Source organism: Daphnia magna, unplaced genomic scaffold (assembly GCF_020631705.1).
Source record: "Daphnia magna isolate NIES unplaced genomic scaffold, ASM2063170v1.1 Dm_contigs117, whole genome shotgun sequence".
NCBI classification, from domain to species: domain Eukaryota; kingdom Metazoa; phylum Arthropoda; class Branchiopoda; order Diplostraca; family Daphniidae; genus Daphnia; species Daphnia magna.
Genome location: NW_025533128.1, coordinates 45,981 through 60,488, shown reverse-complemented (window position 1 = coordinate 60,488; position 14,508 = coordinate 45,981). Strand labels below are relative to the sequence as shown.

Genomic DNA, 14,508 nt, shown 5'->3' with positions numbered 1-14,508 from the left:
ACATAATCGACGACCAGTTTATAATACTGAGAGGCGGCGAATAAAATAAAGGAAGAAAGAAATTTTATTTTACAAGAATTTTTGACATTCATTTGGAATCCTTTTATCTTGGTTACCATAGATAAATTTAATTTAGGACTTACCATCCCAGAATGGAAGTAGCAGCCACGAGCCCTACCAGTAAGAAATACGGCCGACATGGATTGTAGTATTGCCAGCTCATAATCACTGAGGAGAAGGGTAGGTTCCGGAACTCTTCCGGTGTTCTGCTGGCAAATCTCCAACAACCGACGGAGGCAGCATTCGCACAGTGTTTGGATCTTGTTTGTCATTAGAAACGATGCAACTGAGATTGTCTTTAAAAAAATGCAAAATAACTACTCGTGAATCACATGTCATTTATAAATAAACTGTAATAAGCTTAGGTCCATCCAGTGTCCGAAGGAAGGTGGCATTACAGTATTTTTTAACGTGCTGAACTAATAGGTTTGTGCCCGTGTTAAATCGGGGGGGGGGGATGGTGAAATCATTATTACTTTAGCCCATTTGCTACATTCAACCGCTAGAGCACGGAAGAGGAACTAAAAATCCACGATATCTTCATATCCGATAACAGGGAGTAGCCGAAAAACAACTCAAGATGCGGCGGATTATCTATTTGGAACTTTACCTGCCCGTCGCACCTAACACTATCTCTGCCCGTCACTCCCACTCTGACTCTTTGAAATTGCTTACCATCTCTGCCCGTCAACCACCCTTTTTGTTTTTGTCCGGCGACTCAACTTGCCCGCCAAAATCCAAGCTTTTTCTGGCCGTTTCACCCCAACACTGTACTTTTCCGTCGAAATCTAAGTTTATGTTGCCTCCCTCAAGCTATCTCTACCGGTTAGCCCGTCAGCTCGTCGCCTAACTTTCTATCTCTGCCCGACACCCCACTGCCAGTGAATGCCTGCTGATACAGCTTATATTCCAGCCCGTCGGTTGCCATCCACTCATACACTGATAAGCCCTTCAGTAGCTACATCATACAGTTTTATCCATTGGAAGTGCGTGGGTAAGCTAAGCCGAAAGGGTTTGAACCCTGTTTTACGCACTGCGCCCAAGCCAATTCCAGCATCCGCTCAGTCGCTCACAATTGCAATTCACAACAAAATCAGTCGTTTGGATTTCTCTATTTGCTCATATTAGGATGGAATGTTTTAAAACTTACCATGCCGTATGATACAGCATCTGAAGATGCTAACTGGTAGAAGCCTCTAGGTGTTGCATGAAAGGTTCCGTCCATATGCATTTCGTGGGAATCAATGAAAGCGGGGAGAGTTCCGACGTTAACAAAAACTAATGCTTCTCCATCCCCCGCCACCACGCGTCCGAAGAAAAATTGGTTGACACCATTCAAATCCATTCTGAAAAAGTAACCAGATTGTTAAATAAAATGAAAATTTATTAGAGTACTTTAATTTACCTATATCTTTGATTGGCGTTGATGAGGTCAGCAAAATGTTGTGCATTTCTTGGATTAACGGGTACATAATGCTGACGCGCGCGATATAGGGTAGTCCGGATACCGACAAATTGGACAGGCGGACGGCCCGGAAATCCTATTAATATATAAAAAAACAAAAAAGAATGAACAAGATGCCTTTATAGGTTAAGAATACAAAATGGAAATGAGATATCTAGGAATAAGAATTACAAACGTAAAGCCAGAAATTAACATCCAATATAGAGGAACAAATAACAACATTCTACTTGAATGCGATATAAATAAAAACAGCAGCTCACCTTCTTAAAGCCGACATGTAAATGGTGTGCAGAGGGACATTTGTGTTGGCAGCTTATTGACGACACCAATCCATGAACTCAAATTTTATAAGTTCAAGGTGGTCGTCCTTGTGATTATGAAAACCATTTGGAGAAAAAAAACTTTGCTCATTGCATGTTAAGCTAGCCGTACATCTTCTAGTCAAGTAACGACTACATCAGTACCTTTTAAAAAGTTGATTGTTTTATGCATGGCAGAAAATTGCATGCAATGAAGAAACTTACCTGGTAATTCCGCGGACAATTCCATTTCGATGAAAAATATATTCATCCAACGAGTCGATGCAAACATGGCTGTCGCTACGAGCTCCAGAAACTTTGCGAAACCGTTCCATTGTAACAACACTTCCAAAACACGGTTTTGACCAGTACTGACTACTAGCCAAGCTTAGAATCTCTACAAAAATTGCAAATTCCAACAGCCAATCCCATCCCAATCCCAGAAACATAGCAACATGGATGATTTTACAAAGGACCAATGGGGTTGTTTAAACAACTGGGTTGGATAGTCACAGACAGATGTCCGTGAAGACTGTCCCACAACACCCAGGGGAGACAAAAATTTTAATTAATTTTTTATTTTTGGAGGACTTCTAACCCAAACACATATTAACTTTTTGTAAATCATTCTTTTTATTTGCTTCACTTTAACTAATAAACTTTGTAGTCTTAAACCACATATCACAAAGTACACGACGACACTGAAAACAAAGTTGTTGAACATAACTACATTATTGAACACAAGATCTCTCCGGCATACCAGTAGGAAGGCGCCATCGGTAAACACTTGATAATTAACTTGAAGCAATCACTTAAGGTATAACTGTTTTTCTCCTACTTACCTATTATGTTTTTCAAATGTCATAGACCTTATTGGTGTACACTCTACGATATGTCCATCGACGAGCGTGGGAGAATTGTATAAGAAAGTACCCAAATTTCATACAATTTTTCTGTTTATTCGTAGAACTGAAATTATTTTTTTGGTATGCATAAGTTTTATAAGTTTCCTTTCCGGTTTTATAACGATTCCTGTCATCGAAACTAATGTTGACATTGCTATTGAGTTGTGACATCTTTTATTCGTAATCTTCATTGGGAACCAGTGGACAATCGCCCAATAGCCACGTACTCGGGGACGTGTCGATAGGATCTAACTCTGTTGGAAGTTGGACATCTTCTAACATGAGCGGAATTTCATGTGATACCGGTGGATCGACAATCGCTGGTTCTGGAAGAAATGGGATATTTCTCCTTCAATCGCACCCAGGTGACCCCTCTAGTACGCCATGATTCTTCGCCAACAAGCCAAGAAGTCATCATTTCGCCTTTGCCCTAAGACGGGGAAAAGATACTTAGTATTGCTGATCCAGCACTTTTGAATCATTGTTACTTACTCGGATGGATGTCATTCCGCGTTCTTCAATGATATAGCCACCTAACCTATTCAAAAGCTCTTTGGTAGCTGCAGAAATATGAATACGAAGAGCTTGTCCGAATGATTCCATCCGAGATGCTGTGTTAACCGTGTCACCAAAGAGGCAATATCTGAATATCGAGGCATTTTCAATCAAACCACTCCAGCAACGCAAGGAGCTGAATCTACGTGGCCATAAATTAAAACAAGGCCATGAAATTCAACAGATTGAAATCAAACATACCAGAATGGATGCCAATGCGTAGTTTCAGCGTTTTTCCAGGTTGATGTCGAATGTGGAAGTTGCTAATCTCCGAGAGGTGAAGCGCCAGTGAAGCGCTTTCAGCGGCGTGATGGTCATCGTTACGAATGGGCAAACCGCTGGTCACCATGTAATCGTCACTGATTGTTTCCACTTTGTATGCATCATAATTTTCCAGGATGGAATCGAACAAAGTGCAAAGCTCGTTGAGTAGACCGACCACCTGCAACGGAGTGCTAACGGCTAAAAACCGACAATGTCGCTGAAATAAATCGTGACAGAGTCGAAACTCTCCGCTTTCACAGGCTCGCCTCGTTTTAGCGATTCTACTACCGACCTAAACAGTTACCAACAAGTGTTCCAGATGTTAAGAATTTGCTTGTTATTTTAGGCTGAAAATAAGTTTTACTTTGGCAAAACTCGATGCAGAAGGGCTTCCGTTTTCTTCTTTTCCTCCACAAGCTGATCTGTTCTCTCTTGGACGAGTCCTTCCAGATTGTAGGTGTACTTCTCCATCATAATCATGATGTTGTCAAAGATGTTGGGTTTTCTGATAGGGATAGCGAGAACAAATAGAAGTGGGTTGTTTAGTTCCTGTTTTAGGTCAAAATTATGTTGTTTATTACAATCCAGCTTCCATTTCCTTTAGCCGTCCACGGATAGATTTGAAATCAGGCCGCATTTCCGGCGATTCGTGCCAGCAATCCTGCATGCACCAGATAATGTAATCCTTGCAGTCCAATTGCGTAATGGGAGGTCGGAAGAATTTAAAGTAACTTCCAAGCTAACTCCAACAGCAACGTAATAACCTTGAAAGATAAACGGTTTTCTAATATGCGCGCCACATTAGGAGCCACAGGTGTCATCCTAAATTTTCAAGATGTAACCAAGAGGAAAAGACTAATTATCATTTTATTGGTAATACCTAAGACTTTCAGTGATGAACACTTTAAGGTATTTGAACTTCAAAAGAAGCGGAGGAGTTTTTGCGTCTTCCGGAGAAAGAAAAACTCGGTCCAGCTCTTCGTAAACGCGAACCTTTACCTCTGGATTGTTCAAGATATCGTGTAAAAGAAACACGGTGGCATTGCCCGTCTGAATAAGTGAAAACGAAATATATATTTTTTCGATTCTATACGTGGAAGAGAGTGCATACCGTTTCAATACCACCTGCAACAAGATCGAGATCGCTAAGCGAGACGATTATCACGGGTGTCAACGCCTTCAACAGTCAAAATTTGATTGAAAACCAACGATTGCGTCTCAGTAGCCTCGCCACTGATAAGGTCTTCATTAATCAAATCTGAAAATACGCTGTTAAAAATAAAATCATGACGTGGCAAAATCTATATAATTGGATATTTTTGGCTTTACTAGTACATGATGTGCTCACATTTTGCTAGTTTTCTATAAGATTTTGTAGGAAAATATTTCCACCATGGAAGTTCATGCATACTTTCATGAGACACTTCAAACATATTTTTCGTTGCAAACATTTAACGCTCAGCAATAGGCGGGAAGTAACTCTTACTTAAGGCTCCCAGACGTCGGTCCAGAATAATGGCAAAAATGACTTAAAAGGAAAAAATTCTATGTCATAAAATAATAGATTTGAGCATTTGTCATTTGTCACGCATCTCTGTTCGTTACCTTCTAAACCGAAGCTGTAGACATATCTTTCGAATCCCTCAATAAGATTTTCTACATTTCGTTCTTCACGAATTTTCTCTATCAGTTCCTCTGATATGATGGATAGTTGCTTTACAGTATGATCTCCAGGGCATTACTGGCTTGCTGAGTTGTTAGTTTGCTTCGCAAATGATGCCATTCCAATCATTGGCTTAAGAAAAAACTAAAGTAATATACACTATTACAACCTTTACCAGGGGTTTTGAGCACACACACATTTGGACGGTTGAAGCATTATTACTACTCATGTTATAACACTCATTAGGTCAATAAACTATAGCACACTGTACTACTTACAGTACCTATCAACGAAATTGGTACACTGTACCAATTTCGTCCGCTTTTAACACGGCGTCTTATGGCGCTACGTGTCACTTGTTTTTATTTAATATAAAAAAAACTATTTGTTTTTTTATTAAACTTTTTTTAGGGTAGATTGGAAACTAGATTAGTTACAGAATGTGGGGGTCGGCTTTATGATATTTTTATTTCCCTAACCCCTGTACATGGGAGCAGGTGTACCAATTTCGCCGAGCGAAATTTTTTGCGTTCGCCGTGTATTCCTTATGGCGCTACGAAAAAAAGGGCCCTTTTTTCTAAAATTTTTTAAAAATCACCCTTTGAAGTTCCAACCCTCTAGTTTTCACCAATAAGTATAAGAAAACCCTAACTATAGTATCATTAATCAAATTTATTATTTCTTAAAATATATATCTGCTAAATATTAGAATGAAAAATGGGTGTGGGAATTTTTATCCCTAAAAAGCTTAGTCACTTGCATAACCACCAGAGGTTCTGCTTGTTGTCTAGGCTTTTAAGTATTTTTAAAATCGAATATTTAATCGATTTTATTTGTTTCTGTTTACATCAACACTTGTTCATTTTTATTATTGTAAGTACTGATATATTTTCTTTTTTACAAGTAATTTTAAGTATTTTCAAGTAAAGCTATATTATTTTGAATTCCTAATTACTATCTTTATTTAGGAATAACAATTACAAATGACTGTGTATTTCAATAATTCAAAGGAAATGATTTTATATCATGGTAAGTTTTGTTGTTACTGTTATTGTCCAAAATATTTTAATATTTATATCCTTTTTTTCATTTCATGGTCAAACTCATGTGAGTTGATTGATTGGAAAGTTAAGTCACATTCATTATTATTGGACAACACCAATATTATCATCAGAAGTGGTCAGGTGTCACATGTCGACAAAAAATTTCTTAGCTATAGGCCTTTATTCATAATTACAATTTCTCTACGTATGATTATTTTACTTTTCAATATTACCTTATCGTGTACATTAATTGAAATTTTAATACAAATTAGATCATACCAAAGAAAACACTGTATTTTCAAAGAGACTAATACAGCTATTACAGTTTAAATTTGGTTTGTCGAGAAATCAATCTCCCAAGTTTCATTTCTTTGCTTGAAACAGTTTTGGTGGGATGAGTAAATTAATACTTTGTGTGTCCACCTTTGGCCTTTATAACAGCCATACATCTGTTCTGCATTGAGTTGACATAAACTTCAAGAACATCCAGGGGAATTTCAGACCAGAGTTTTTGTAAAGTGGCAAATGTTTGGTCAGCATTGCTAGAAGATTTTAATCTTAACTGTCGGTCAAGATGATCCCATAATTGTTCGATAGGGTTTAGATCCGGTGACTGTGGTGGCCAGTCCATAAGATAAGTGTGCCTTTATAAACACATGTAAAAATTTAGAAACAAAAAAATTTGATTATTACCCAAGATAATTACCATCATTAGTTTTGTTGGAAAGGTACTTCATATTTCTAATTGTCTTGTGCTTTGGGTCATTGTCTTGCTGGAAAATAAACCCATTCCCAATAAGTTTTTTTCCGGCCGGAATTGCTCTTCTGCTCAAAATTGAATGGTACATTCGTCCATCCATAGTCCCAATAATTCTATGTAATTTGGAAGTTCCCGATGAGCACATTGAACCCCAAACCATTACAGAGCCACCTCCATGTTTAACAGTCGGAACCACGCAACTGGAATGAAATCTTTCATGGTGTGTTCGGCGAATGAATGTCCGTCGCTTGCTCCCAAACAACTCGAATTTAGATTCATCGGACCAAGTACCTTAGACCACTGTGGGATAGTCCAATTTTTATGCTCCAAAGCAAACTTCAACCGTTTTTTAATATTCTCCTTTCTAAGAAGTGGCTTTTTTGCTCCTACACGGCCAAACATTTTGTACATTTTCAATGCTCTAGCAACCGTTGTTTTGCTAACCGATTTCAAATTGCATTCAATCATTCCGTTGTTGAATTCTTCAGTTAACATTGGGAGTGTTTTTTTTCGGTCGCGTTTTGAAGTCAAAGCAATGTATTTTTTGTCGGAATTGGTTAACATTTTCTTAGTTTCTTTCGGGGTGTTTTTGATCCCGTTGTTTTTATTAATGTTCGAAATGGTTGTTGCTGAACGATTAAATTGCTTTGCAAGTTCTCTAATTGACAAGCCTTCTAGTCTACACCGCAATATTTTATTTATTTCTTCATTAGTGCAATTGTAAAGGAGTACACGACGTTGTCATGTTGTCTCCAATACGGAAAAGTTTAATTTAATGCGGCGTCTTTACTCACAATGTCTTGTATACTTAGCAAGCATAAAACAACACGCACGAAATAAATAAAAAGCCGTGTATTATAAACCGATTTGCAACAGGTAACCGTAGAATAATTAAACAAGCTCGTAAATTGAGGGAAGAAGACTCATGACACTTAAAGGTTACCAATGGGTACTAACTTCAAGGCATAGACGTAATAAAGTAAGAGTCAAACAGCTACTTAGTGATTACTTAAAGGGGTACTTATTCTGCGGCTTGCAAGAGTTACGGTAGCGGGCTCGGCGGGAGAGCGGCAGAGGCCTAAGTTGGCACACGGAACAGGCAGAGTAGATCTGACTGCCTTTTGGGAGTTTGCGGTGGCTTTTTATATGTTAGTCATCATCCCGTGGGGGACATACGGGACAATGTTAAGGTATAGGCCGACAATATCGGGCGGTATCGGGCGAATTTGGACGTCACGAAGAGGTATAGGCGGACAAATTCAAGCGGTATCGGGCGAATTTGGACGATTGTTAAAAATAGGCCGGGCAGTTTCGGGCCGTTTCAGGCAATTCCCAACAGATAAAAATATATCTATTTTTAGCTACGGCAGGTTAAGGCCGTTTTGGGCGGCTTTGGACAAATCATAAAAGTTTCTATTTATAACGGGCGTGCCGAGACTTGTTCTCTCCACTTGTTATATTTTCTAGAAAGTCTATTAACTAGGTCAACTAGTGGGGTATTAAGTTAAGGAGAGTTTAAGAAATAAGGTCTTAGTTTAATTAAGCCAAATAAAAGGGGCAAGAAGGGGCTTCGCTTGGCGTTTCGTTACACAATGACTAAATTTTCGGCCCATGATGCCTAATGTGCTGTAAGACAATAGTACTTCTCTAGACTTAAGTAGAAAGACAAATAAAATAAGGGCCGAATTTGGATGGAAAAAATATGCTCCAGGTAACCTAGGTCAAATACCAGATCATTCGAAGTAGTGGGAAGGAAATCGTGAGAAAAAAATATTGCGCAGATCGAGAAACATTCTCAACCTCTTCGAAGACAGGATGGGAAACGTGAGAAAGTATCTGTAAACGAGATGTGGCCTAAAGTTTTTTGTCTACAGAAATATTTGTCATTGCATTGATTGACTTCGTCTAACGCAGTTGTAAAGTGTACTGCTCAATATGTCTGGAATAATGTTCAGTAATAGAGAATTAAGTGAAGAGACAAAAATTGGTAGATTCCTTTTCGCAGAAAAATATCATTTGAAATCGGCAAAATGTTGGGAGATGTTTTCTCAGATGAGCAACGATTCATGTAAGAAAATTATTTTAACTTGCGCCAAAAAATTTGAAACTAATTTGTTTATTTAATAAAAGGTATGATGACGATGGAATTGTTACATTGTACCTCGGATCAGAGCGTTTGAACATCAAGAATAGTGTTCCTGTGTGGCGGTCATTGTCAAGATTTGGACCTCAACTAATTGAGAAAATTAACGGTCGAATAGACACCAAACAGTACATCACATTTCTAAAGAAAGTGATCAAAGAAAACGAATCAAAGACGCCCTTTAATTTCGTTCACGATCGGTATCCAGTCCACCGCGCGAAAGTGGTTATGGAGTGGTTTTTTGAAAATGTTGGAAAAATTCAACCGATCCCCTGGCCAGCAGACTTCGGAGACTTGATGCCATTGGAGTTGGTATGGGAAGATATTGCGGAAATGATCAACAAAAGAGGAAATAAAATTTCTTCAGAAGACTTTTTATGGGAAGAAATCTCTCGCTGCTGGTCTGAACTTTTTGAAGAAGAGTTTTATATTGGGGGTTTAACTTACCGAATGCCTTTCCTCCTAAATAAAGTGTTTAAGAATCATGGAGACTGGGCTATTCAAAGGATTTAAACTTAAAAAATTTGAAGAAAAATTTGTCGACAAACCAAATTTAAACTGTAATAGCTGTATTAGTCTCTTTGAAAATACAGTCTTTTGTTTGGTATGATATAATTTGTATTAGAAATTTAAATTAATGTAAACAATAAGGTAATATTGAGAAGTAAAATAATTATAGTATCTGGTAGAGAAATTGAAAGTTGAATGTATAGCTAAGAAATTTTTTGTCGACTTGTGACACCTGACCACTTCTGATGATAATATTGGTGTTGTCCAATAATAATGAATGTGACTTAACTTTCCAATCAATCAACTCACATGAGTTTGACCATGAAATGAAAAAAAGGATATAAATATTAAAATATTTTGGACAATAACAGTAACAACAAAACTTACCATGATATAAAATCATTTCCTTTGAATTATTGAAATACACAGTCATTTGTAATTGTTATTCCTAAATAAAGATAGTGATTAGGAATTCAAAATAATATAGCTTTACTTGAAAATACTTAAAATTACTTGTAAAAAAGAAAATATATCAGTACTTACAATAATAAAAATGAACAAGTGTTGATGTAAACAGAAACAAATAAAATCGATTAAATAATCGATTTTAAAAATACTTAAAAGCCTAGACAACAAGCAGAACCTCTGGTGGCTATGCAAGTGACTAAGCTTTTTATGGATAAAAATTCCCACACCCATTTTTCATTCTAATATTTAGCAGATATATATTTTAAGAAATAATAAATTTGATTAATGATACTATAGTTAGGGTTTTCTTATACTTATTGGTAAAAACTAGAGGGTTGGAACTTCAAAGGGTGATTTTTAAAAAATTTTAGAAAAAAGGGCCCTTTTTTTCGTAGCGCCATAAGGAATACACGGAGAACGCAAAAAATTTCGCTCGGCGAAATTGGTACACCTGCTCCCATGTACAGGGGTTAGGGAAATAAAAATATCATAAAGCCGACCCCCACATTCTGTAACTAATCTGGTCATCACCCTACCCTAAAAAAAGTTTAATAAAAAAACAAATAGTTTTTTTAATATTAAATAAAAACAAGTGACACGTAGCGCCATAAGACGCCGTGTTAAAAGCGGACGAAATTGGTACAGTGTACCAATTTCGTTGGTAGGTACTGTATATATAGATTTTCGAATAATTTTTTTGCCACAGCCTTGTAAGAGAAGATATGAGCACAAGTCTTCCAATCACTACACAAATTAAAATACCTGCATGCACACAATGTCAAATTAATCGTATGCCTTTGGTAAAAACCACGGCGACTGATTAACCTACTTGTACCTTTCCTTCTGTGATGGATTGATTCGGTGTGGTGTGCAGCAATGAAAATATTTCTGTTATGACGTAGTTGACGCAAGTGACGACTAACAATTAACAGACGCTTCCACTTTTGTGCAAGCAAAGCCACGTTGACAGATAAATTCTTCGATGCCAGATAAATTCTTCGTTTTTTTTTTTTTTTTTTGCAGCTATATCCTATTTGGTTGGTTGGTTGGTTAGTGGATTGGTGCCCTGCTGCTGACGGTCAGTCGCAGCAACTTTACTTTGGCGAGGCGGGGGAGGGGGTATTAAGGGGATGTGTTGTGAATGTAAAGGCCCGCTTACTTTGGCGAGGCGGGGGAGGGGGTATTAAGGGGATGTGTTGTGAATGTAAAGGCCATCTAGCGATCGAGGTTTGGATTGCGAGTTTCAGGCTTGTCAGCAGGTACGTAGCTACTTGCATTGTTCAATGGCGGCTGTTGTGTTTGAGTGGACAATTCGTTGTGGTCGCGGCATCTTGTTTGGATTAACCCTGTTGCTGGAGAAGCAATTGATTGAAGGTCCGAGTTTAGTGAGTGAGTGGTATTTAGGGTCATGTTTGTTCGCAGCTTATAGAGTTGAGTGATTGGTCTTCTGTTTCTTTTAGGTCCCTGGTCTCTTTTGGTCCAGCTGCTGTTGTAGTACTCGATGTGTCTGGGAGTTTGGTGGCATACATTAATAGTTTCCCTTCTTCTTTAGGTTACACGTTACCCTGCCGTGCACGGGTTACTGATGGATAATATTTATTTGCTTGTGGGCTCCTACTGGCTGTTGCTTGGAATTGGGAAGGATGATCTACTGCCTGGGTGAGTTGCGAGGTTCTTTTCAGATTTTTTAAAGCAGGAAGTGAGTGGTGGGAGAATTCCACCCCGTCCGGACTGGTTGTAGTCACACAACCAACAAAGTGACTGGTCCCCATTATGATCCTGTGGCGTTCGTAAACGCTTTTGAAATCCTTACCCTCGTCGGTTACCTATGGCTTGTTAGATTATGTTGATCAGCGCGGATTGCGTTAGGAACTGGGTCGTTAGGTTCCGGATTTTAAACTGGGAATCTGTGTCGACCACTGGGTTGAGGCCGAGAATGGTATTAGCATTGAGTTCGAGGTTCCTATCCGAAAAGAACTGGCGGATTTTAAGGCGGAATTCTTCATTTCTTGGGCAGGATTCTAGTATGTGGCGGGTGTTTTCGATGGCTGCGCATCCGAAGCGGCAGCTTGGGTCGGCTTCTGGGTCTATCCTGTGGTTGAAAGCATTGAGTCGGTTGTGCCCTGAACGGAGTCTGTGCAGGCATATTGCTACTTGCCTGTTTCCGTGTTGGTGCCATTTGATGGTGCCTAACCTGGGTCTCATCTGTATGCAACTTTTCTTGCAAGTCTTCTGGTCACGGAGGAGGTTGATGGCCCAGTTGGCCCTTATTATTGAGACCATTTCTTTGGGGGACAGGCTGTTGTTGACTCTCTCTCCGTCCTGGGTGTTGCATTCCATAGCTGCCAGTCTGTCCGCCCTTTCATTTCCTTCTATACCAGTGTGACTAGGGATCCATGTCAGACTAGTTCGAGTGCCGCTTGATTTGAGGCTGGCAATTATTTTCCGGGTGGCTGTAACCGCTTCATTTTCCGATAGGGAATTCGATGAGATGGCAGTGATGGCTGAACTGGAGTCACTGTATATGATAACTTCTGGGGGGCAGTCGTCCATGTCGTAAATTAGTTTCAGGGCCTGGTATATGGCTGTGACTTCCGCCGTGAAAATGCTGGAGCCTTTCGTTAGCGTCCAGGCATGTTCAATGTTTAGGGTGAGGACAAAAATAGCGCACGTTGTGGTCTCGGGGGACGATGATTTGGATCCGTCGGTGTAGGCCCTGATGGATGTCACCGGTGCACTGCTGTTGAAGGAGTTGAAGAGGTTTGTTGTCCGGTGCCTTAATTAAGCGAAATTTGCTGTTGACTACCGGTCTACCCCGGTTCAGCTGTTAATGCTACCAATGTTTGAAAAGTTCTCTTTTGTTAACTCTGTTTTGGAATACTCTATACAGCAGCGATCCTCCTACTCTTCCGTCTTCTTCATCTGCCATTTTCTTTTGTAATCCCGGCTTGTGTTTTTTGTTTGGGCAATGGCACACTCCCTTTTGCCGCTAAACTCGGTGCAAGCACGCACCGTTCAACCTTTTTCTTTCTGGCCGTTACTGCGTTTTTTGTTTTATTGTAGGTTTTGTTGCCTTACGCACGAGATAAACGAAAAGGCGGAAGTATTATAACACTTTGTATTTCTGATCATAAACAATCTAGCGTTAGGGCTGGAGAGACGTTTCCATACGTGTTTCTCAAGCTTCCAATTATACAAACCAAAATGGGGGCCAAATCTCATACAGGCTTAGATGTTCGGAAGTTCAAAGTCTTGCTTTGAGTAAGGTGTCAATCTTACTCCTCAAGATAACTTTGCAATAGACGAGACAACAGCGTGACCTGCTATGAACACGTTTGCCAATCGTGTTCCTCGGGGTTTAAGTAAAGATGGTTACGAGATTAAGTTTCAGATGTGGAAATGTTCAAAGTCTTACTATGAATAAGTTCGCCAATCTTATTCCTCAAGATAACTTTGCGACAACGAGACGACAGCGTAACCTGCTATGAACACGTTTGCCAATCGTGTTCCTCAGGATAGGTTGCGATAAACGAGACAACAGCACAACCTGCTATGAGCACGTTTGCCAATCGTGCTCCTCAGGTCTTGGAAAATAGTAAGGGAATTTAGGGCCACAGTCTACAAGTCTAAAGGGATAATTAGATACTGGTTGCCTGCCAGTATCGAGACACAAACTCAATTGCACGTGAGTTAAAACGAGAAACGAAAGGAAAAAACGGAACTAAGAGTGAGACGTAAGTTTGGGAACCGGGACACGTGTGTCTTCTAGGCAACTAGTCGATCGTCTGCGCGCAGGTCGTCCGTAGCTCCGCCCTTCGTTACCAATTTCCCAAACTCCCATCCAGACGTTGCCAGATCGGATGTTTGGTCAGCGAAGTTGACCCTTTTTTGGGGCATTGTAATGCCAACAGGTTTTCACCCTTCGATTTTCTTGATGGCTTTCCTAAACCGCATTCTCGAACGCGCTCGAACGTATTACTACACATACAAACACAGGATGACGCTCAAGTACTTCACAGTTGCTTCTGCCGGTAAACCTAGAATGGAAGGCAAAGAAAAAAACGAGGAAAAAGGAAGAAATACGCATGTTATCTTGACACGATGCGGGTTATTTCCACCATTTCCTGTTCAACAATTTTTGTTTCTTCACCTCAAAAACTTTTGCCGTAACTTCAGAATTGGAAGTTAAGGATTAGATCGTATGTTGTCGTACAATTTTTCAACGCCATTAGCTTACGACTCGACGAAAGTTACAGGGAATTGGGAGTTGTTTTTCATTTTATTCGTTCTTCCCGATCAATGAAGACGATATCCTTTTGTACATGGAGTCTAATTTTATTTTTTATTCCTCCTTTTTTTAGCATTCAACGGAT

The 14,508-nt window shown here is 39.4% G+C and overlaps 2 protein-coding genes and 2 long non-coding RNA genes across 4 annotated transcripts; 1 reads left to right on the top strand and 3 right to left on the bottom strand.

Moving 5' to 3' along the window:
* Nucleotides 1-3,394: 3,394 nt before the first annotated feature.
* LOC123466759 (guanylate cyclase 32E-like) lies at nt 3,395-4,585 on the bottom strand. Its single transcript, XM_045166935.1, is given in 6 exon segments — nt 3,395-3,420; nt 3,486-3,749; nt 3,752-3,840; nt 3,913-4,053; nt 4,130-4,370; nt 4,429-4,585. Coding segments are annotated over 5 exon segments (606 nt in total). The 5' UTR covers nt 4,216-4,370; nt 4,429-4,585.
* Nucleotides 4,586-6,042: 1,457 nt separating this feature from the next.
* LOC123466755 lies at nt 6,043-6,542 on the top strand. Its single transcript, XR_006641513.1, has 2 exons — nt 6,043-6,084; nt 6,180-6,542. It is a non-coding gene; the product is annotated as an uncharacterized LOC123466755 (long non-coding RNA).
* Nucleotides 6,543-9,709: 3,167 nt separating this feature from the next.
* Nucleotides 9,710-11,076, bottom strand: LOC123466770. The gene is made up of 2 exons (XR_006641525.1): nt 10,211-11,076; nt 9,710-10,115 (listed from the first exon to the last, which is right to left on the bottom strand). It is a non-coding gene; the product is annotated as an uncharacterized LOC123466770 (long non-coding RNA).
* An 843-nt stretch (nt 11,077-11,919) lies between these two features.
* Nucleotides 11,920-13,064, bottom strand: LOC116920883. The gene is made up of 2 exons (XM_045166945.1): nt 12,973-13,064; nt 11,920-12,911 (listed from the first exon to the last, which is right to left on the bottom strand). The coding sequence occupies exons 1-2, from the start codon at nt 13,062-13,064 to the stop codon at nt 11,972-11,974; spliced, it is 1,032 nt and encodes a 343-aa protein (XP_045022880.1). The 3' UTR covers nt 11,920-11,971.
* Nucleotides 13,065-14,508: the final 1,444 nt, after the last annotated feature.

Excerpts from the sequence above, each read along its gene's own strand:
- LOC116920883 (XM_045166945.1), bottom strand. The coding sequence starts at position 13,064 with ATGGCAGATGAAGAAGACGGAAGAGTAGGAGGATCGCTGCTGTATAGA. Across the intron at positions 12,912-12,972 it reads AGAGAACTTTTCAAACATTG|GCACCGGACAACAAACCTCT; the intron begins GTAGCATTAACA and ends CGCTTAATTAAG.